This window comes from Cryptomeria japonica, chromosome 10 (genome assembly GCF_030272615.1).
Source record: "Cryptomeria japonica chromosome 10, Sugi_1.0, whole genome shotgun sequence".
Lineage (NCBI taxonomy): Eukaryota > Viridiplantae > Streptophyta > Pinopsida > Cupressales > Cupressaceae > Cryptomeria > Cryptomeria japonica.
In genome coordinates this window covers 505,409,177-505,434,279 of record NC_081414.1, presented here as the reverse complement: position 1 = coordinate 505,434,279, position 25,103 = coordinate 505,409,177, and the positions used below count along the sequence as shown (strand labels likewise).

Sequence of the window (25,103 nt, the reverse complement as noted above, 5' to 3'; positions counted from 1 at the left end):
AAAGCCTTAAACCAGTGCTGGTAAGCGTTTACTAGAGTGTATGATAACATCCAATTTCCAAGCCAATACCAACCAACCAAAACATTATCATGGAGCATATAACTCATGAGATCCAATATACTTCATTTATCCAAACATGTTGGAAGTGTGAACAGATAATCTCTTATGTCACTAACACTAGATCTTCTACCGGTAACCAAAACTTGTCTACCGATAACCATCCATATTAGCTAGTGTTGACATCAATGACAAAACATCAATGCAACACATAATCAATTCATCCATAATGCCAACAGGGATCACCTCAAAAGACCCCATTGCAGCCATCCCATGAGAAAGAAAACAAAAAGAGGAATCCAAAAAGCGAACAAAACCCAGTCCAACCTCTGGAATGGAGAGGACCAAGGCCCCAAACCTTGTGCAAGGAAGCAACAATAGAGTGCCTCTCCCACAAGAAAATCTAGCCACAAGGGACCAAACATCACCATAGACACAAAGAGGATCAGAAGCAAAACCAACCCCATACCACTCCACGTGGGAAGAGAAGGTACAACACAAGCTGAAAATTCTCCCAAAACCATGTCGGCTGCACCCCTCACAGAACCTACCGCAAACTCCAAAAACCTTTGGACACCACCAAAGGGGAATACCGTGCACAAGGCATAAGTAAGAACAAAAGCCACGGAGGGGTTTTCTCCCAAACCATCTGCTATCTCATCCGGATCTCCCTCATCCTCACCCTTGCCGCCCTCTTCAGTGGCACAAACCTCAACACTCCTGCTTGCAAAGCTCCCGTTCCCTTTGCTTCACTGTAGTTAATGCACGCCTTTATCATGATAGAACATTTAAAACTTGATCATTATTATTGAAAGAAAGACATCGGTTTGAATGTTTGACACCTTGATTGCAGACCTGTGGTCAATTACTAAATGTGTTCTCATAGGATTGATGGATCATTTACATTAGTTACATTTAAAATGAGAGAGAAAGAGAGGGTTGTATTTACATAAAACTTACACCTTTTTAGATTTAAATTTTGATGAAGACAAACATCAAGGACCACTTTCTTGCTATCACAAAAACCAATCATTGTAATTCAAAATCTATAGCTGAAAAGATTAGATTGTAGGGGTGTTGGGAAGCCTAGTCCATGGACAAGGGCATTGGGTACCCCAGTCTCAACAATTTACTCAAGAAAAAGGTCATGAGTAGGGTATTACACCTAGTTTCCAAAATAAGTCCCACAAATATAAGCATAATTAGATGTGAACCAGGCATAGAAATCAAAGTGTTAAACCCCACATCTTCAATAGTTAATGCAGCCCTAATTTAGTACATATCTTAGTTAGTTAAATTGAAATGGTGATGGTGAATTTATTCCATTGGTTGTGTCCTTCTACTTACTTATATATATCTTCTTTGATTATGATGAAAATTAAAGTAGCTCTAACATCTATTTTTTTCATGTGATGAACTAATAAGTAATAATCAATAATTTCTTATGCATATATGAAGTATTAAATATGGATTGAATTTTTGATTCCTTGGAATTGATGAATAATTAATTTATGCATAGGGATATTGGAATTTGGATATTAATTAATATGATATTAAGATAATCCAATTGAATTTCTCATTGTATAATGCAAGAAAGAGGGTGTGCAAATAAAAGAAAGGAGAGAGAAATATACCTGATCAAACACCCCATTAATATTTTGTAAGGATAACCTATGTGCTATAAATGGGAATGAAAAAATATAATTATCATTCTTATGGGATTCTTATATTAAGGTTCAAGTAGATATAATTTTAAGTCATATAATGAAAAGGGGGCTTAAGGTTTGGAAATCATTGGGTTATGTCAAAACTCATATGGGTCTTTGTATTGGTGTTCCTACTTCCACTACAATAATGTTTGATGAAAAGAGACCTTCTCCTCATAAAGGAAAAAGGTTGAAACCTTAATGGATATTCTTGAGTTAAGAAATGTTACCTTTGATATGAAACCCCTATCTTCGATTCTTACACAAGGATTGATGTTGCTCGATTGGTATTATGACATGCCTTAATCATGGAGGAACTTGTAAAACTGGATCTAAAGTATTTATTACTCAGTTTTTAGCATAATTTTTTTTTTTGATAATTAAACTACTAGTTTGGCCCAGTCCCGTGCATTAATATAAAATAAAGTTCACATCATTGTGAAATCCCTTCTGAGATAGAGTTTCTATTGACATATTACAAAATTGCTTGAAAGAAGATATGGTTCGTAAGCATTAAAGTTTATAGATATTTGTTCACCATCTAATACTACCTACCATATAAGTCTATTCTCAATTTCCTTTACTATCTACCTTGTTAAGCCTACTAAACAAACTTATAGGACATTATGCTAAAAACCTCAAAACAAAGGGGCTTTTCTAACATCCCTAACCTTCAGTACTATCCTCCATTTTTGCATTTTCCATGGGGCTTCCTGTTTCCATATTGTTTCAATGACTCTGTAGCTCCAAACCTTCCATCTCCATGAACTTTGCTATCTAGTTCGGCTCTAGATTCACCACCACATTTGTCCAATTTAGAAGGAAATCTAGATTCATCACTGCTTTCTCCCTATGGTCCTGATATTCCATTTCATGATCGAGAATAATAATTGGCAATTTTTTGATATCCTCTCCCTTTTTGTCAAAATGATGCAGAGAGTCTTGGAGCTTTGTTTGTTACACCTTCTTGAGTGACTTGTCCTACTCAACCCTACAACTACTCAATTCCTTCCTATGGCACTTTGCAGGGGTTATGATAATGAGACCTCCCAGGTCTAAACCTTCTTTACTTGCCTCCTAGGTATAGCCAATGGTTTCTGGACAATCAACTCCACTCCTTGAGGTGGCCACCTCAGTTACTCATACACTCCTCTCCTGGGCTCCAACCACTCCTACAAGGATCTTAACACACAATCACTTCCTATGGTTTCCTAATGCATCTACAAGGTGTCTTGAATGTATTTGGAGGTTTGAGGCTCACCAAATCCATCGCCTTGGCTGCCTAACCCTTCTAGGTCTCTATTGGCACCAAAATAGGCCTAATTGCATTAGCCCTCCATATGAGGTTTTAGGGGTTTAATTTTCAAAAGTCCCAAACAAGCCTATAAATAAATCATCGATTTGAGTACCCTTTTGGAAGTTACAAACAATACTGGAAAAGTGCATTTGGTTTATCTGTACAAGTGGATTTTCCAATGTTGCACTATTTTGAAGGGTTTTAGGCCTAACCGGTGAATTGGCAAGATGGGTCTAAAACTCTTCACCAGTCAAATCTCATGCTCCAATAAATTTGGGAACCTTCAAGGGAAATCAGAGGGATTTCCATTCATGTGTCACTTGGTCCTACACCAATCCCCATGTTCTCATAAATCACACCTTTCTTGTTGTCCTAACTCACCTACTCCCAGCAGTGAGCCTAGGGCTTCATTGTTTCTCCTGCTCCTGCACTTGCAATGCAACACACCCTATTATAAACCTATGTACAGACCCTAACCTAGAATTCTTAGTGATTTCAATAGGTTTCATCCAAGAATGCCTAGGTTAGAGCCATTTCTTGCTCTTAAACCCTACTTGCAAGGGTTTTGCTCCTAGTTGCAAAGAATGCAGGTAATCTCTACAACTTAGGACAATAAAACCTGAAAATAAAAATTTAAGAAGACAAATTAATTGAATAGCCATAATTATAATGGATTTACACCATCTAGTCCGTACTGGACTATACAAAACAATGAAAATAAGAGTAAACTATTAAAAATCGGTGGAAACAAGGTTGCTTCACATACCAAAAACTTGCTCTTGCATTTCCAAACCTCCAACACATAAAATGAAGTGAATTTTGGCTTATATTCTCTTGTTCCAGTTGGTTCAACCAACTTTTAATGCCTAAAACCAAAAATGCAACTTTTGCAAGAAATTGCAAAATGTTGCTCAGCAACTTTTGACAACTTTTGGCTCCAAGATGCAACTTTGAATTCTAATGCATTTTAAGACTCCTGAAGGTCCTCTAACACCCTATAAGACCTAAAAACAAGACAATTTACCCCTAAAACATGAATACAATCATCTGGAGTACTTTACATGTGAACTACCTAAGCATCTTACTTCTCAGGTTGTCAGCATCCTGGACACAATTGACTCAAACCAAAACTTGGACAACTCAACCATGGCTCTACTGAGTCCTCAATGGTTGTTCCATTATGGTGCAATAGGTGATGTGATATCAATATGAGGAGATGAAATACAAGGCTCAAGAATGGGGTCACATGTGAGAATCCCCATATTCAAGTATCCAAAGTTCTCCTTAAAATCTGGACCATCACAAGAAGTGTGATCATCATGTATAGAATCATCAAATGTGAAATCATCATCATCAACAAAATCTGAAAAGGATTATAACCGAGATGCATGATCAACCACCCCAGCCGCAATGATAGCTCTAGTCTCCAAGTCTCTAATGAAAACTGAGTCAGGTGTGAACTCCACAACCCTCTTAGTTGTGCCATGTGTGATTTGATAGATAGAAAGGAGATTGTTTGTCAAGTGGGGTACACACAACACATCATTGAAGGAGTTATCCCCAATGTCAATAGATCCTTTCCCAATCACATCCATGTATGTATGATTGCCCATCAAAATCTATGGCATGGTGCAAGGCTCAAAAGTAGAGAACATAGACTGCAAACATGCCATATGATGAGAAGCCCCTGAATCTAGAAGCCATCTCTCTGAATTATGACTAATAGTACCACATAGAGCTTTTCCTTTTCTTGTTCCAAAAGAGTGAGTCTTCCCACTTGTAGAAGCCATGAATGCTTTCCCTTTTCCTTTTGAATGTGAGGAAGTGGAAGTTGATGAATCATCCTTCTTGTAGACTTTAGGCAAATCAATGTTATGCTTTTTGATGATATGTGTAAGCTCATCAATCTTCTTAGAATGGCAACGATGCTCCTCATGACCAATCTTTTTACAATAAGCACAAGTAGGTCTCTCCCTCTTCGGTGAATTATCTCTCTTGGAAGAGGATGAATCTCCTTGTTGTGGAGAAGATGGTGCTTTTCCCTTAGGCTTTGATTGCCATTTCTTCTTGTTTGAGTTGTCCTTTCCTTGATTTCCTTTGTCCCCTTGATTTGCCACTAATGCTTGAGACTTAGAAGCCTTAAGAATTCCCATGCTTATCAACTTAGTTTGTTCCATCATCAACATTTCATTGAAAGCATCAAATGTAGGAATTTTGTAGCTTGAACCCATTGTCATCCTATGGGTTTGGAAACTAGAAACAAATGCTGCATATTCTTGTGGAAGCTTGCCTATCAAGTTGAATATCAATTGAGTATCCTTCTTATCAATGCCACAATCTTTGAGTTGTGCCCTCAACTCATTTGCCTTAGTGACATAATCTTGTATAGTATCAAAGTTCTTGGGATCTAACATGGTGAGATCACTATCAATTTGATATCCCCTAATCTCATCAACTTGACCATACAAGTCTTGAAACTTTTGCCAAGCATCCTTGATTAGAGTACATTTCTCAATATGAAAAATGAGATCCTTTGATACATACTTTCTTAAGGTACCAATTGCCATGATATTTTTAGTGAGCCAATCCAAGTGACCAACTGGATCAACCTTAGGATCAGCAGGAGCAACAATAGTTCCATCAATGTAATGAGTGAGTCCTTTTTCCATAAGTTTACTCCATGCATCAATTTTCCAAGTAGCATAATTATGAGGAGTTAAGAGAGGAAACTTAGAAGAACCCATAGCAGCAAAAAGGAAGGAACACAAGAGCACAAAAGCACAAGATACACCCCCCCCCAAATTAAATCAATCAAAGTACCCCCCCCAAAGTGATGATTTTGGCAATTTATACTTAGTGCGATTACAATGAGCCACTTGCAAAACAAGGCAAAGTGGACTTATGATGCAAATTTTAAAACTTCTCAAATGAGATACAAGAGACTTCAATCAATAGTGCAATGAATCTAACTGAGATTCAAGCAAATATACAATTGCCAAGAGAGCCAAAAATGGCCAATATCTAAAAGTACAATTTTTACTTACAATGGCATCAATCTGATAGCATCATGTGAAAGTAGATGAAAAAATACGCACTTTCAAAAAAAAATGGCACTTGAAAAGGAGGTCGTACGACCCTAAACGAAGCCTCTGAAGTTGCAAAAACTGGCATTACTCAAGTACAGTCACCAAAAACTGAATTTTCTGAAAAATAAGTGCATCAAAATTAAAAAATTTCTTCACCACTATGGAGAGCACGAAATTCTAGCCCATTTCAAAAAAAATTGCACCCAAAAAGGAGCAAAAATGAGCAAGTTATGGCCATTTGAAGTTGAACTACAAAATCAAAAAGCTTAATGAGAGGGGCCTACAAATTTTTTGAAAAATGATGATGTGGTGCTGATGTCAGCAATTCACTGTGTTAAATTTGATAGCCATATGACCATCGCAAAAACTTCGCCTCCCCATTGACTGGGCGTCCATACTATAAGAACTGCTAACTAGGTAGGTGACTGTGCAGGCCGTATCGTATGGGATTTTCTGATTGGGCGGTGTGCGTCAGCTCTGCGTGGCAGATGACGTGGTGGATGACTATGCATACGGGTTTTACCCATGGGCCAGTGGCAGATGTGGGGCCACTTGTTTTGGTGGTCACCAACGGAGGGAGTGGCCGGAGTCGAGGGGTCGGCGGAGTCTATGTCCCGGCCGGTGGGAGGGGGTTGTGGTCGTCAGAGAGGGGAAGTGGTCCGGACGGCAGCGATGAGGACGACGGGTACCAGCACAGGCGGTGGCTGGTACAGGCGCGGGCGGAGTGTGGTGAGGATGGGACGGTTAGTGCTGACAACGACAGACGGGAGGATGAAAGCCGAGGTGGCCGATGAGAGGAAGGGGCCATAGCTGAGGACACCAAAGGTGGCGGTGGCAAGGGTGATGTGGACCGATGCTGCAGACCTGCAAAGTATGGCAGGTCACGGGGGGGTCAAAATAGATCGACTTTATAACCAAAATTCATAGAAACGGCCCTCTGGACACAATGGTGGGGTCGGATCTGGTCTAGGACGCCTCCAAAAGATGCTACTCTTTAGATCTGCCTCTTGACATCGCAATAATGCCTCTTCAAGATGAATCAATGAAGCCCCAATGGCTCTGATACCATGTGAGATTTTGCCAGGATCAAGAGCTCAATGAAATGTACAAAATAGAGACACAATATAGGACAAGAATAAACTGTATTCTCATCAATATAAAATGATCAATAATATCAATTTACATACAATGTAGATGAGCTTGCTTATATAGGCAAGGCTAGGGATATGTGAGCACACAAACATGACATGTGGCACAATAAGAAACAAGGGTAGGTAGGAAATAGGTGTGGGTAGGTAGGAGATATAATATAATAGTCCACATGAGGTGGATCACCCACTGAATGTGGAGTGTAACAACAAGATCAACACCATAAAAGGTGGAATTTCTCCTACACACACTATCCCAATGTGGCACAAACACCCAAGTGTCTTGTACCCAAATTATTATGAAATGCATTTCCTAAGTAAACTTAAGTAAGTGTAATAATATCCAAGATGAATAATTATTTACACCAACACCTTATTCTTTTTTTTTCTTTTCCTTTTTATTTTATGCCATATGGTTTCTTTATAATGGGCTCAATGTTGGACCTGCATCCCTTTTTTTCCTTCAATCTCTCAAAGTATTCCAAATAGTAACATAATTTATCACAAGAAATCTCACAGAAAGCACACAATTTGGCTAAAAATTTTCTAAGAAGTCTACCAGAAATAGATTGTATGTTTTTTATAATGAGAGACTCATAATTTGAATTACTATTGGACTTGGATTAATCTACTAATAATTTTTTAGTATTAACATTTCTTTAGTTGAAAATTAAATTTAAAATGTAATTAAAATAAAAACATTACATTGAAAACTTTTCACTTCACTTGTTGATCAACATTAGTCAATTTTTAGACTCTAATTAAAATAGTTGATAAATTTTAACAAATGATGGGTATGTACTTGTTTCTAATTTGGTATTTACTGTTTTGGTCATCTACCGTGTTGGGTGAATGCATTTTCCTAAATTGTGTCATATTAAAAAAACTCTAATTTACACCCATTAGGCATGACATGCAATGCGTTTGAAGCTTGATCTCTTCGCATTATATAATTTTTAAAAGCTAATCTTTGTTCATATTTTGATTGATGTTTTTTACTCTATTTTGATTAGTTGTTGTTAGTTAGAGTATTATAGTTGAAGGAATTCCTGAACTAAGTAGGAGAATACCACATAGTTTGTAAGCGATTTGTAATAGGAAACTAGTAATATTCATCACGTGATAACAATTGCAAGCTCAAGAAGACGAACAAGGCATTGACTTAAAACCACTAGTCATTTTATTGTTGGGGAGAAGGAGAATATAATTTTAAAATTTTACATGTTTTATCGTTCAGCTAGGTAATTGAAGATTTTGGAGAGAGATAAAATTGTTATTATTAGGTTTCTAATGTTTTCATATTTTGATTTCCTAGAACTTTTGAATGTCGAAGAAGAAAGATTCATTAAATCTTGATTACTTTTCCCAAATGAAAATGTTTTGTTGCACACCTAAATTATTTTTTAAGTTAACTACAAAGGTGACTTGTTTTTCTATAGGTAAGATATGCTTATAATTTTAAGTGCTTAAAGGGAAGTACAAATTATATAATTTGAACTATGACTCTAAACTTTCATTTGAAATGGGTGGGTTTTGTTGTTCACTAGTTTCAGCAAATATTTTTTTTCAATTCAGTTTATTCAGGGCTTTGGTTGATATGATAATTTCAATGTGTTGTGGTGTGTTTAATATGTTTAGTTAAGTGTGTAGAACATTATGTAGATAGTGAATTTGTTATTTAATAGGCAAGTAATGTTTGGAAGATTGGTCCAAGGTTTATTAAGAAAGTTTTTTTATTTTTTGATTATTTCTTCCTATTTCAATCTTTTTTATAATTTGTTTGTTCTAATGAATTTTAGTTATCGCTCATAGTTAAGTATAATTGTGATTTGTCTCATTATATAGCTAGGAAATGGCTCCAATGTTTTCATACTTAGGGAAGTAGGATATCTAATATTCAAGTTATAGCCCAATACATAGATTTGATCCTAGTGGAGATAAAGACTTGCATTGTAATTTCTTTTTTGTTGAATTCTGTGCAGGTAGGATGATATGATTTTTTTTTTCCATACTAGCTATGTGATGTCACCGAATCTTGATCCCTAGGCACTTAAAAATATTTTTCATACAAGATTTGTGACATTTCTATTTTTTCTTGCTTTTTTAATGATTTGTTGTTATGAAAATTTCAATCTTCTTGTGGAAATATTTAAGAACTCTTTTAGTTTTGAGGCCAGATACCCATGTAGTATTATTACTGCTTAGTAATTGTTTAAGATGGTGATTTGCAATTTAATCTCATTTCTTGCTTCAATACTGTAAATAGCAAAATATGTAAGAAAAAACATAACGTGCTATAGAAAATCGACAATGTTTGTGGAAAAGTAAATTTATTACCTTAGTTGAATTTATAACACATAAGGTATTAAATGTATTTCAATCTTGTTCTCTCAATACTAAGGCATGTTTAGTAAGAGAAACTTGTTGATATTTATATTATATCATTCTTAGTCCCATTTTGATATGCTTACCATTTGTGAAGTGTAAATTTGATTTGATTTCTAAATTGTAATTATTTTGTGGATAGCTAAAGTATTAGGTATCTATTCTCCAATAATCAATTTTATGTATTAAACTTTTTTAAATGGGGTTGCTTATTATTATGTCTTTTAAAACATGTACAGATTTTCAAACCAATTATTTTTGAAATTTTATCTCTAATGTACAATGATTAATGTATATATGATTGTGTATTTTAAAACATGTTTATTTTTTTAAACCAACTATATTTAAAAAAATCATTTTGTAGGTTTAATATTCAATACTTAACGTGGAGTTGTCTGTCAATCTTTCATTTATTTTACAAATGGGAAATGTATATGATGTTTCTTAACTTGAATTTTTTTATATTGTTTGTTTATTCAAACTAAAGCACTTCCTTTTTATTTATTTAAATGACTCTCGATAGTAATTTGTATTTATTCCAATTTATTTATGTGTTTCTATTTGTAATATCTACTTCACCTTACATTAACCTAACTTCTAATAAATTTGTAAACTAATTCCTATTTCCAATATTTTATTTATTTAATTTGGACATTATTGTATTTCTTAAATACCTTTTGTTTACACTTAAATATGTGATTCGATTTAAATATTTTACTTCTAGATGTGACCATGTAGATTATTTATTCAATATTAAAATATGAAATTAATTATTTGATTCATTGTTAAAAGATTAAATTCATACTTACTATTTATAATTCATATTAGAAAACAAAAAAATGTTATGATAATTAGGACAAAGGATAATTAGTGCACAAAAATATTTGTCCTTATCAATAATCAAAGATTGTAAAAAATCTCAACAATTTTCTCCTCCATAATTAACATTTTTATTAGTTTTTTTAGGTCATTACAAATCCTCAACAACAAATTCAAATAATTGATTTCAAGTAGTGATTTAGAAGTCAATGCTTCATTACCATTGATTGGCACAAATGTGTTTGTGAAATGGAGTGGGTTTAACAAAACAGACATCCAAAAATTTGCACATTCTCTTTCGCTTAGTTGTAGTCAGACTGTTGAACAAGTAGAAGTAACAAGGTCTTGTACATGTGATATCAAAGAGTTTGAATTCAGGGAAATGGAATAAATTGTAATTAAGTTTCATGTAACATGCATGGAATTATTTGGATTTGGTAGTTTCCTACGGGAAATGTATTGTGATGATTATTATGGAGAGGGCAATGCTCCTATTATCCGTTGTGCATTTCAAAACCATATGAATCATACGTAGTATGGTATTATTGTAGTTCTCTATGTGGTTTACCAACAACTGAACTTGTATGACCCCTTTCACATAAATAAATTGTTGGAAGTTGTTTAACTTATTTCATCAAAGTCTTACATTGTTTTCTCTTATGTTTCATCAAGAGATGTTATAAGTTAACTTTATATAACTTTTTTTTAGTTATAATACAAGTTTCTCAATCTATTCTTTAAACCCTTTCACATTAAATTTCTCACTTTAACCCTATGTTGTGTGCAATAGAATGAGACATTTGAGTTGTTTCTATAATATGGATGATTTAAATAACACACCCATTATTTATTCTAACTAAATTCAAACAAATATTGTAATTAATTTTTTCAATCATAATACAAGTTTAATGATCTATACTTTACACCCTTTCACTTTAAAGTTATCACTTTAATCCTATTTTGGTGTGTAGTAAAAATAAAAATTTGAGTTTCTTTTATAATATGGATGATTTGAATTATAAACCCATCATTTATTCTAATTCTCAAGCTTATTCAATAACTGAATGTCAATTATTGTGATTGAAGAGTTCATTTAATTTATGAAAAATGTTGACGTTTCCTACCTTAATAGTTTAAAGCTACCTTTAACAAAGTCTCCTATTTTATTGTGATATTATTTTCACTCTCTTTGTCACTTTTTCTTTAACCATGAGATCAACTTTATCTCAACCAAAAAATTCCAGCATATAATTCCAAAATAATTGTTGGGTACATGTATGTCTTTCTATATATACATCGTCTCTACCATTGCAACTTAAATTTTTCCAATTGCCTTAGATAATCATTAATTGTAAGAAAATATTTTATGTTACATATGCATTTAAGCATTCTTGTAAGTAATGAATTTTTTTCTAGATTACGCTTATGTCTATCATATTTATTAATATGGCTATAAATTTGTCATGATTACTCTATCCATTTTATAGAAAAATAAAGTTGTCCTGGTTACTTTTAGGGAAGGACGATATCAAGGATTTCTTTATCGCTACTTATGAAGTTGACTATTGTATTTCAAAATTTGGGGCCAAAATGCTTGGACAGGTCCATTAGGTGCTATAGTCAAAGGAAAGGGGCTCTAGACACCCTTTTAGAAAAAAATGTAGGCTAGAAGAGAGGTCGTGAGAAGGGGATTCCACCTAGTTTTTGGAAAAGGTCCCTAAACTAAGCACAATCAGCTATTAACTAGATATAACCACCAAAGTGGGTCTAATGTGAGCGATAAAAAAGGTGTACAATCTACTACACTACACTATCAAGTGACTCATCCCCATCAATCAATTGAATAAATAAATTAAGAACTCAATATTTTATGAGTAATGTTTCACTTATTTGCCTTGACCTAATAAAACAAGAAAAAAAAAACTTGTTTGGATTACACAATGTGTAGGCCTGTGAAGTTCAATTGATGGAAGAAACACTAAATGATCTGCGTACAACTTATGAAAATTTGGTTTTCTAAATTACACTTTCCTATGAGAAAATCATGCTAATTAGTAGCATGGAAAAGGAAGTTCTCCTTACATTGAACTTGTGTTTAAGATTTACTTGAATAACATGTAACAAACTTATGCTTCAAAACTATGTATATAGTATATAATATTATAATAGTTTCAAGGTTTCCATTTAGCATGAATAGTTGCAGCTACAATTGTTTTTGATGAAGATAAACTGGTTTTATAGGGACCTGAAACCTAGAGTATTACAGACCAAGGCCAACAGCCAATTAGACAGTAGAACTAAGACAAACAGGGGACAAACCCCACAAAGACCGAAAGCCAAAAAACCAAAATAGCTAAATCAAAAAATAGGGAAAAGCAATCAACTAAGAGAGTGCATCAATTCAATTTTTTTCTGAATAATCCTCTTATTAATTTTTTCCAAATCCTCCATGATGAATCTGGAGGTTCCTGAGTCCTGGCTTTGGCTCCTTGTTCTAGTGCAAGGACCTTAGAGAGTCTTCCCACCAGCAACACCCTATCCACTCTCTAAGGCATTCTTTTTTCTGCTTCTCCCCCAAGGGAGGGTCACTGGCGATGGTCCTGGTTCTATAATCAGTCATCATGAAATTAATTTTTTCCAAACCATTAGCACTATTGTTCATCACTTGACTACTGATTTCCACCAGATTGTTCAAGTTTTCCTTGATCTCACTCACATCCTCTTCCAGCTTCTCAATTTTGCGCTCATGGTCAACCTTCATAGTTTCCACATCCTGATAAATTTTCTGGATCATACTCATGATCTTCTCAGTTTTACTGGGCCCACAAAATTCTGTGAAAGTCTCAACAATTCCTTTAATCCCATCTTTTAGGGATCCAATATCCTTATCCACCCACTTCCATTAGTTCTCCCGACTTCTAGCAGTCTCTAAAAGCAAATTTCCCAGCACCCTCTCCTCCTTTTTATCACTTTTATTTTCCTTATTCACAAACCCCTATTTTTCATCATCCACATTGATAGGGATGTCCAACCTAATCTCGTGGTCTAGGACCTTGGATTCACTATATTTGGTTAATATTGTTATCTTTTTGGTGAGTGGTTCCAGGTCTTGCATTTTCCTGCTGCCAGATTTGAACTTACTTTCTGCTACCCTTCTTTCTTTGGTCTATACTCAGGGTCCTTCGTATCCTTGATATCATGCCAATCCATGGCAGTACCACTATCATCCTCATCCATCTCCATGTCAGAGACCAACTGCACATCAGGGTTAGAGGAGGAAATGTGGGTTCTATCCTTGGGGGAGGGTTTCACTTCATGATCTTGGGCGTATTCCATAATCAACAAGATAAAGCCTTCATGAATCACAGGGTTATCCTTGTTTTCAAATTGTTTAACTAAACTATTCTCCAAGGATGAAACCAAATAAAAAGGTACGGAAATAAATCTACGATGCCTAAAATGATTTAAGATATTAAAATGATGTGATAAAATGCTAGCATATCTACCATCCAAGGTGATGTACCTCATGATGAATTATGTCATATTAGCCTAGAGGGAAATCAGCACTTTCCTATTACAGCCACCGTCTACCATTTTCGTAACCCTTTGTCTTTCCTTTTCCTTATCATAAAAGGAATCAATAGCCTCCTCACCCAACTTCTTGTCTCTATAGAATTTTATGCCTTTCATATCTAGACCAGTAACAGTGGCAGCCAGGTTTTCATTGACTTGAAACTCCGCACCAAAGACAGACAGCACACCCTTCTTCCAACCTTTAACAAAGCTTTCTGTAACAATGGCAGAATGACCATGCAGTCTCTCCAAAAAGGGCACCATCCCACTATCAGAAATATCCTCCCGAGCCTCCTTATTCTTCTACCACTTATCATAGGTTGTGGGTTCAAATCTATTCTTTTCACCTCCCATTCTGTAGCTTGAGCAAATTAGACAACAAGGCTCCAAAAAACCTAGGAGGAAAGCAAACCAGAAACAGGGAAAACTGAAAGTTCTAAAACTTCTCAAAGTGGTAATAATTCGAAATACCACCCCAACGGTTCCCATTCCATCATAATCTTTCATTATTAACTTCATTGGAAAGGCCGAAGATCTTGACATCATTTCTTGCAAGGTCGCACCTAGTTTTCAGGAAATTTTCCTCTCCTCTCCACCATTTAACCACCACGTTACCCACCTCCAAGTTGGCCAAATGATCTGCAGGTTTTTTCCTTCTTGAAAAACATGCGATATCTTGAAATACAGAAGTCGGCTATCATTTCAAGGCAATCCTTGATTAAGTTTGAAATAGTCCACCTAGGCACCGTACATCCCTTAATGCATTTGACAATGTTAAGCGAGTCACTTTCCAGCCAGACCCGTTTGAACCCCTCCTTGCTCGCCATGCATAGTCCTATGTAGGAGGCATTGGCCTCCACAAAATCGTTAGTCGTGGTGCCCAAAAGGGAGCACCACCGCAGAGACTAGAGAAGCCAAATGGTTCCTCGCCACTCCCCCATAGCCAGTCATCCCAGGATTTCCTTTGGCCACCACGTCGATATTAATTTTGATCCACCCCAGGAGGGATGGATTCCAAGAAACATTCTCTTTGGTATGTTTAATTTTATAAATAGAGATAGATATATTCCAGCATATCTACCACTACTTGATAGTATCCCATTACTCCTGGCTAGACTCAAGAGTCCAGGATCATTTTTCCTACTAGGATAGTAATTAAGAAAATTATCCTTAATAGCATTCCTTATTCGAATAGCCACCACAAGAGCAATGGACTCCATATCTTTGAAAACCCTATTATTTATTTCCTTCCACAAACCCCAAGCAATATGAAGTAGGGATAAGTTCCATAGAATACCAATCGCATGGTTGTCATAAGGGTACTTCCATTGGAACCAAAAGTTCTGAACAGAATCAGGGGGGGACCCAAATAATATTCCATGAGTTGAAAAAGAAGGCCTAGATGTCCCTAGCATAGGAGCAATGTAAGAGCAGATGATCAACATTTTTTGCTTCTTCTTTACATAAAAAACATCTAGTACTGATGGGGATCCCACGTTTATAGAGATTATCAATGGTAGAGATCTTATTTTGCATGAATAACTAGAAGAATATATTAACTTTAGGAATTGAGAGTTTATTCCAAGCTCCAGCCCAAAAGGGGGGAGGAGAAAAAGACTTGGTGATGATTCAGAAAGCATCGGCCACCAAAAAATGCCCCGAGGTCAAACCATTCCATATAGCCACATCTTCTACCAGAGGATGGAATGATGATCAGGTTCAGCCAAGAGTACAAAGCAGACAAAGAAGCATCCAAGGTTCTGAGGTCCACCCAAACTCCATTACTCATATAATCTGCAACCCAAGTTGCAATGAGATTAATGCATTTCTCTTTGAATTATGAAGCCCACACTGAATTAGACAAAGGCCCCTCTCTTGTCCACCAATCATCCCAAAACCTTATATTTCTACCATTTTCCAGAACCCATCGGCTTCCCTAAGAAATAATGAAAGAGGATCTGAAGAAATTATTGCAAATATCAGAGATAGAAGTCAGGAGGGAATAATTTTCCAACATTCTTTGGAAATCATGAATTTGGTATTAGTCCTTGAAAATATCGATCAATTCATTGTTCTCCTTTAAACATCTCCATAGCTACTTAGCCATTAAAGCTCTATTAAAGTCTCTTAGATGTCTGATATCCAGGCCTCCTCTATTTCTAGGCAAACAAACCTGATCCCAGGTGAACAAATGAAGCCTACTTTTGCATTTAGAACCCGACCAAAGCAATTTCTTTTGTATACTTTCATTCTATCAGCAAATTTGGCTAGGATTTTAAATAGACTCATAGCATACACGGGAAGGTTCTGAAGGGAAGCCTTAATTAATTGAAGTTTACCCACTTGGCTTAACAAAGCTCCTTTCCAACCAGCCATCTTCATTTGAAATCTATCAATTAGACTAGACCAGAAGGAGTCCGAGGTAGGTCCCACACACAAGGGCAGACCCAAATATGAATAAGGGAGAACACCCATTTTGCAGCCCAAAATATTGGCAATCTTCATTTTTCTATTCTCAGAAGTATTCATGAAGAAAATGGAGCTTTTAGACAAACTGACTTTTTTCCCCTATCCTTTCTCATAAGTATCTAGGATAGCTTTAATAGTATTTGCTTCTTTAATCGAACTTTCCCCCATCAGTAGTGTATCATCAACAAATTGATGGTGGGAGCAAATAGTAGCTTGGGAAGAAGGTTGTAAACCCCTCAAATTACTCTTCCTGACATCTCTCTAGATATTTTTTTTGAAAGCTTCACTCATCAGAATAAAAAGAAACAGGGAGAGAGGATCCCATTGTCTAATACCCCATGACGCCAAAATCAAACAGACATCAAACCATTGACCAAAACCAAAAATTTGGGAGTGGTAACACACTGATTGACAAGCTAGATGAAATGGTTACCAAAACCAAAGGATTGAAGCACTTTAAACAAAAAAATCCAATTGACCTGAGCATAAGATTTGAGAAGATCCAACTTCAACAAGAAGCCCGATTTCTTAAAGAATGGATATTCTCATGGACAACAATAATAGAATCCAAAATCTATCTACTAGGTACGAAACCATTCTGATGCTTCAAAATCAAAGAATGGAGCAAATTTTTAAGCCTAAACACAATGATCTTGGTAAAGATTTTATAGATCGAGTTACATAAACTAATGGGTCTAAAGTCCTAAAAGGAATAGGCATCAGGTTTCTTAGGGATCAGGACAAAAAAAGGTAGCATTCAGTTCCTTAAGAAGAGATTAGGAACTAAAGAACTCTCTAGCAACATCCACAACATTCGAACCAATAATCTGCCAAAAAGTTTGAAAACAGAACATAGGGAAACCGTCAGGGCCAAGAACTTTATTACCTTCACAGGAAAAGTCTGTAGCTCTAACCTCATCATGAGATGGGATTATGGTTAGCTCCTTATTCATGTCTTGGGAAACAGTCCATCTAAACTTCGACAGGATCTCATCTTGAGCATTAACATCCTGACAGCTATCATCCGAAAGAAGAGTGGAAAAATATGGAATGGCTTCCTAGTTTAACTCCTCATGCTTATCAATCCAGCCATGATCCACTAAAATTTTATTGATTGTGTTTGAGGCCCTATGTTTGAGGATAGTCATATGAAAAAACTTCATGTTTTTGTCACCAGATTTGAGCCATAAATCTTTGGACCTTTGATTCCAAAATTCCTCCTCCTTAGAGATGATATCATGAATCTTGGTAAGTAACTCAACTTCTTTATCCATAACCATAGGATCATACCCCACATCTTGAATCTGAGACTATACATCATCCAAATCTTTCTTAAGGTTTTCTTTTATCTGAAAAATATTGCTAAAGGAAACTTTATTCCAGAGTTGGATATTGGAAATAATATTGGCTAGTTTATTAGCCACTCTAAACATTGTAGTTCCCTGAATGTCAACATTCCACCATTTAGAAATATTGTCATAAATATCCAGAGCTAAAAGCCACATCTTCTCAAACCTTAAGGGGAAGGCCTTCCTCCCAGTCAAAGGGGATATACTCAGAAAAATCAGGAAATGATTAGACCCAATTCTGGACAACACATTTAATCTACAAGAAGCATTATGAATCCACTCAGGAGAAATAATACCTCTGTCCAGTCTGACTTGGATGAGGCCCCCCCCACTTCTTCTATTGGAACAAGTGAATTTGGCTCCAAGGAGATTAAGGTCTAACAAACACAGAGAGTTAATCATATCCGCCAAGTCCTCCCTACTTTCTTCCAAAACAGGTATCCCATCAGCCTTTTCCATACTAGATAATGGGGTATTAAAATCCCCCAATAGAATCCATTTCCCATTTGGGAAAGCCATTCTAGCATTAATAATACAGGACCCAAGCATTTTTATAGCGTTTTTCCCATTTGGACCATAGATATTAGAAATGATCCAAGACGATCCATCAGATAGACTAGTAAATCTAGTGGCAATGTGATTAGGAGAAGTAAAGACAACCTTACCCAAAAGCCATCTAGGATTGCACAAACTGGTAGTACCACCATAAGCCCCATTAGCATCAGCACAATGAGTTCCGCACTCTTTGAAAATAACCAATTTGATCTTTTCCACTCTACAACCAAGCATTTTGGTTTCTTGAACAAGAATATATCCGGCTTGTGATCTCTAACTAGGTTGGATAGAAGATCATGTTTGTGGGAATGATTCAATCCCCTAATATTTCATGAAATGACTTTCATTTGACTGGATGGGGGGAACTGATCCCCATGTCTTGTAGTGTTATTTGGACTCCATAAACAATGGAATACCGACTATTGTTGTCTCTACTAATCGCATTGGGAGGCCTCCCCACTACCCTCAAATCAGATCCACAATCCGCCTTTTGTTTGTTTCTAGTCTTAACACCACTAGAAACCAGTGTTAATAAATGACCATTTGGGGAGTTCCTTTTTTTGTGCTTAGTTTTTACCTCAATAAACAGATTTGGATTATCATCATCCCGGGTCACATCATCAGTAATGTTTGAATCCAATAAATTCCCAACATCAACAACAAGGTGGATGCAAGGATCCTTAACCCTATGAACCTCCATCATAGACTTATCCCCATTAGAAATCTCCTCAGGCTTCAAACTTCCCCCTGCATCCCCCCCCCTCATTCAAGGGATCTAGGTTTGAAGGATTTGGATCTGGACCAACCTGAACACATGGGATATTATTCATTCCATCCATACATGGAGTGGGATCCAAGGACGGAGACTCCACCAAATCCACCCCCTTTGTCTCATTTTTCTTCTTCCAACTCCTCTTAGGCATAGGCTTAGAAGGGCATTCCCTAGCCCAATGACCAACTTTTTTACAATGGAAACAAGTAAAGGGAATAGATTCATACTCGACTTTCTAAACCCATCTGCCAAGCTTAGAGAAGGGGCCAATCTCCTTTGGCAAATTAGCAAATTGTTTAACATTCACACAGATTCTAGCATACACTAGACGCGTCTTCGCAGAGGTCACTGGGTCAACTAAAAGGAGCTCACCAAAGCATCCAACAATCCCAGCAAAGATTTCTTCGCCCTAGAACTCCATAGGCAAATTTGGTAGCCGCACCCAAATAGAGGCCTCATTACATTCCCATTCCTTTGGGTTAAAGCCTAGTTCCCATTTCTTGAGAGCCAATGATGATTTGCCTAACATCCAAGGACCACTTGCTAAGAAAGATCGAAGGTCCTCCTCACAGGCAAAGGAGAAGGAGAAAAAACCATTAGACATGGCAACCACATCAATTTGACCCTTTCCCTTCCATTTACGGGACACCGAATCCCTAACAGCTTCAATATTAGGTCGAGGGCCAATAAACTTGCCAACCAGGATAGGGGCCAGATTAGCCATATTCTTTTCCATGATACAATCTGGAATAGAAATTGAACAAGAACCAAACTTTAGGTCCACTTTATGGGGAACAGGCGCAATAGCCTTGCATTTGAGGTTTGACCCAAATAAAGTAGACCATTTTCTGTTGCATTCTAGAGATCCCGGTTTCCTAAGATTCTCCACAAACTTTTTGGGACCCTCCCCAGCACAAGGTAAAACAGTAAAGTCGGTTTTTTCTTTTGTTGGTACCGGCAAGGTGTCCCCATCCCAAAACCCATTGAGACTGCCATCAGAAGCTTTAGGTTTTGTTTCTCCCATGGATTACATCACGTGGGAGCCTCCGGAACCTTCATCACCCGATCTTCCCGCTCCCGCTCCTGCTCCATTCGAATTCAAACCAGTCGCTCTAGTTGTTCCCACCATTCCCACCTCTCTAGCTGCTTACATTAATAAAATATAATAACTTTATTTTTTATATTTCAAGTTTTTGTTCTTTTCTTGAGTTGCTTCCTATTTTAAATTTCTATTACTGTTCTCCAACAATTAGTGATAGATGTATTTACAAGTGATCATACCTACTAGCAATAATTAATTAATTGCAAATTACATCCCACATTTCATTTGAATTACTTACAATTGTTGGCACATAATAAAAGTTCTAACTAATATTTTTACTACACCAATAATAGGAGCTAAATTTTTTTAAAAATTATGGATTTGCTCCTCCTTATCTCAGTCGATGGTTTCCAAGAACACTCTCCCTCTTCACCAGGGTTTAATTCTAAGACTTTATAAGTTTTATTTGGCTTCAACCTTACCTAGTGGGGCCCGTATGACCTCCTCTGGTCCTCTGTCTTCGAGTAGCTTCTTTATAGTGGTTATGTAAGAGGTCTAGGCCTATCTTGCTTTAATCAATCATAACTAAACCAATAATAGGAACTATATGTTTATATCAATAATTATTACCATTTTACATAAATTCATTATAATTTTTTAGCTTAGTAATAACTAAAAAATCTTTAATTCACTCATTCTAATCCACATTTATATTTATGTTTGTAAAAATAAATGTTATTTTTAGATTATTGGCATTTTACAAGTCGTATAGAATATTGCTCATATTTTGTATCCCTTTTTACTCACCACCATTCATTCTTTCTAATTATGTAGAGTGTAAACTTCCATAAGACATTATCTTGTTGTAAAACATCAAAACAAGAAAATTGACATGTATTATTCAAAAAATATGTATAACCTATCTAAATGTATTACACTTCAAAAAATTAATTCATCTTGGAAACAACTATGTTGTATCTACAACATTAATTATACATGGTTAAATAGGTATTATTGTTTCAACTTCATTTGCAATGTCTGCTTCATAAGGTAAAGTTTTATAGTTTACATTCATGGCGTAATAGTTTTCATATGTATTTCAATTTTTATAGGAATAATTTACTATCCCGCGGAAATGAATTATTTGATTGAAAATGCAATCAAGATGATCGGTGATGGAAACCTAAAGTTGCAACCACATTTGCAAGTATTAAGTATGGCAAGTTTGGGGATGACCTTCGATCAACAAATCGATTTTAAAATAGACCTCTCTATTGGATTTCACAAGCAAAAGGATACGCTTAGAAAAAAAATACAATGATTCCATAATGTCAATACAAATCCCTAAGGGATCTACACTTCTACCCATCAAATATAGTTGCCATATTATTCGCAATTCAAGGTGAGCCACAATGTTTGATTGATTTTCTAACAACTGTCGATCAATTTCATGTAAATTAGCAAATTCTTGGACCCACTATGTAAAACTTGTTGCAATTTTAGCCCTCCAAACTAGTTTATATACACAACGACGTGAGATTTTAAGCTCACAAAGATTTTTTCACATTTTTTTAGAAAATCCTAATCTAGAGTTGGGTTAACGAAAAATAGATGTGTAGGAAGATATAAAACTGAAATAATGGAGTTCTCTTATAAATATCTCAAATACTTCACCAATAAATGTAAACACAGATATCCAAACATAGACATGTTTTTTAAAACATAAAACACCACAATCAAAATATGTGATTTCAACATATAAAATCACAAAATTTGACATCAACCTAGATAAAATGGAGCGAAAAAGATCTTTTTTATATCATGTGTCATGTGAGATGTGTCTATCTTAAAACCATGCATGATCCGAGTCCATCCTTTATTACTTTCCACACCTTGACATAAACAACATTTCTGTCAGTTTATTTATAGCTTGTTCTTACCCAAGTTACAAATGCCCCTTTGAAAAATGTTCACTTTTACATTCAAGAAAATTAGGAAATCCCTGTCAAACTTTTTGATACCAGTTTTATACCTAAACAAGATCTTAACACACAAATTTATGATCTTTCCTTTTAAATATTAAAATGTTAGAAAATGCGCAGTTTGCATTGATACAAAGAAATAGCGGTCAGGGGTTTTGCAAAGTTAGGAACCCCTGGCCAGACAATCTGAGTGTGGCGATGGAAATTCACGAGATAAATGATGTGAAGGCGGCTGTGGCGATGGAAATTCACGAGATAAATGATGTGAAGGCGGCTGAAAAAATATATTGCAATCTGTGTGGGGGAGCTTGACACCTTCTGATTATAGTCTTTGAATAAATACTATAGTATTAATCTAGTGTCTGAACGTTAGGTTTGAAAACAACAACGCGGGAAGAACAAGGCAAGTCGAAGCCTTATATGCCCAATTCTCGTCAACAAGAAGAAGTTCAGGTTGGAAGATTGAAATTCTACTTTGTCTGCTATTGTAGTGCGTGATTTTCTATTTGTAAGGTGCACGTCTTAAACCTTGTATTCATCCTCGAACGCTTTGTCTGGCCGATCATTGTTTGACATCCCAGAAATCAGACACAATTATTTGATTGATTCCTTAATTTCTATCAGTCAATCAATGGCCGTATTTCCATTGCCCCAGCTTGAAGATAATGCTGTATTATTACCCAGTTCCCAAACTAACTCAACGCAGCCTCAGCTATGTGACGTATGGAGAGATATACAAGGTGCCCATAATTGGAATGGTTTGCTTGATCCCATGGTTCCCAAATTGAAAGCTGAAGCTCTCAGATATGGGAATTTGGCACAGCTTTGTTACGACGCATTTGATGGCAAAAGCTACTCCAAAAACTACGGCACATGTTATCACAGTAAAAGAGATCTGTTCAATAAGATGGGCATGTCTGAAAGTGGCTACCAAGTCACTAAATATGTTTACGCCAATACTAATCTGATAAATCAAGTTTTTGGTGAGAAACCAAAAGACCAAGGTGTTTGGTTGGGTTTTATTGCAGTTTGCACGGATCCAAATGAGATAAGAAGGCTTGGACGACGAGACATAGTGATTGCATGGAGAGGAACTCAGACTGCTGAAGAATGGATAGAAGACCTGAGAGATATTCTTGTACCTACAAGATTATCCTATAGATGCAAGAGGACAGGCAAAAACCAAGAGCATCATTTCGCGGATGGAGTACTAATTGAGAGAGGATTCCTGAGCTGCTATACTTCAACTGTCCGTCACCGTCAAGGCGCTGCAGGAGCCACTGTGAACATCAGCACCAGAGATTTGGTAGTCTCAGAGATAGAACGATTGATTCAAGTTTATGAAAAAGAGATGGACAATTTAAGCATAACATTTACGGGACACAGCTTAGGAGCTGCTCTTGCAACCTTGAGCGCTTATGATATCAAACAAATGCTTTGCACCAAGCATAATTTTCATCAAATTCCCGTCACCGTCTTCGCTTTTGCCTCTCCCCGGGTGGGAAATCTTGCGTTTGCTAAACGGGTGGAGGAGATTGGAGTGAAAGTGCTGAGGTTTGTGAACAAGCGTGACCTGGTTCCCAAAGTGCCCGGAGTTTGTATGAACGAGAACGTGGGATGCCTCAGCAAATTGCTAGATTGGCTTCCGTGGACATACTTTCATGTTGGCGTCGAGCTTCCTTTACACAACAATTCTCCATTCATTCAGCACACCCATAATCTTGCCTACTTTCATAATTTAGAGCTTTACTTGCATTTACTGGACGGGTACGTTGGAAGTAAGCAGCCGTTTTCTTGGAGTGGAAGAGATCATGCTCTGGTTAATAAGAGCTGTGATTTATTGCGCGAGAAATATGAAATTCCTCCAAAATGGTGGCAGGAACAGAACAAGGGCCTCGTTAAAGGTCCAGATGGCAAATGGACGCAGCCATCAGAAGAGGAATAATTCATGTCTCACTCAACTCCAGATGACATCAACGTCCAACGTTCTGCGCTGCAATGTCACCACAACTGTGTTGGTTATTGAATTATTCTTTTTATCTGGATGCATATATTTAACATGTTGTCACATTCATTATTGAATTAATTTAACTTCAAAGCTTAACCTTAAGCGTGAAATGAAATCAACTATGCAGGAGTTCATAGCTGTGGATGATACAAATTAGCTTTTGATTGTCATAGAAAACAATCACGTGTCATCAGTAATCTGATAGATAATAAAAGTACGCGTAAATCAGTATTGATTTTAATTATGAACATTGCTATTAAACAAGAGATAATACGCCTCAGCTCTGTTGTAGGCCAAAATACCTTCATACAAAATTTGTAAAAATAGTCAACAAGGGTAAGTTGTCAAATCTTTCTCTAATCCTCAGAATTAGTGACAATATCAATGTTCTAGTGCTATCTAAATCTACCGAGAACTTTAGATGAGGATTGCATGTATGCATGCCCTACTATCTATAATTATGAGATTACCAAATATTTCGTTTCTAGGTATATAGCTCTACACTAGCACATTTTATTGTCGCTCAATTGCACCCATACTTTAAGATTATACAAGTATACATCCAACACGTTATAATTCTAAAACAATGATTGTCTAGGGATGTGACAATTATTGTGGAGGCTACTATGGTAATGCCGCAACTTCCCCATGATGGGGAGGCATTGCATTTAATTTATGAGAGCTTGAAGAAGACATAAGGGACTACAAAGAATCAAGTTAACTTTCTTGATAAGGAACTAAATTGTGATGGTGAAAATATTGAGCTTCCTTCTTTACCAATCAATCTTATCAACTATCAACAAAATATAAAGGATGCATTTTTTATTCTTGATTTCATTTTTTGATTAAATCGTG

General features: G+C 36.2%; 1 protein-coding gene across 1 annotated transcript; it reads left to right on the top strand.

Moving 5' to 3' along the window:
- Positions 1 to 22,871: 22,871 nt before the first annotated feature.
- On the top strand, positions 22,872 to 24,185 carry LOC131079655 (phospholipase A1-Igamma1, chloroplastic-like). Its single transcript, XM_058017663.2, has one exon. It carries the CDS (start codon positions 22,872 to 22,874, stop codon positions 24,183 to 24,185), a length of 1,314 nt encoding a protein of 437 aa, XP_057873646.2.
- Positions 24,186 to 25,103: the final 918 nt, after the last annotated feature.

Bases quoted from the DNA above. Each gene is read 5' to 3' on its own strand.
- LOC131079655 (XM_058017663.2), top strand. From the start codon at position 22,872: ATGGCCGTATTTCCATTGCCCCAGCTTGAAGATAATGCTGTATTATTA.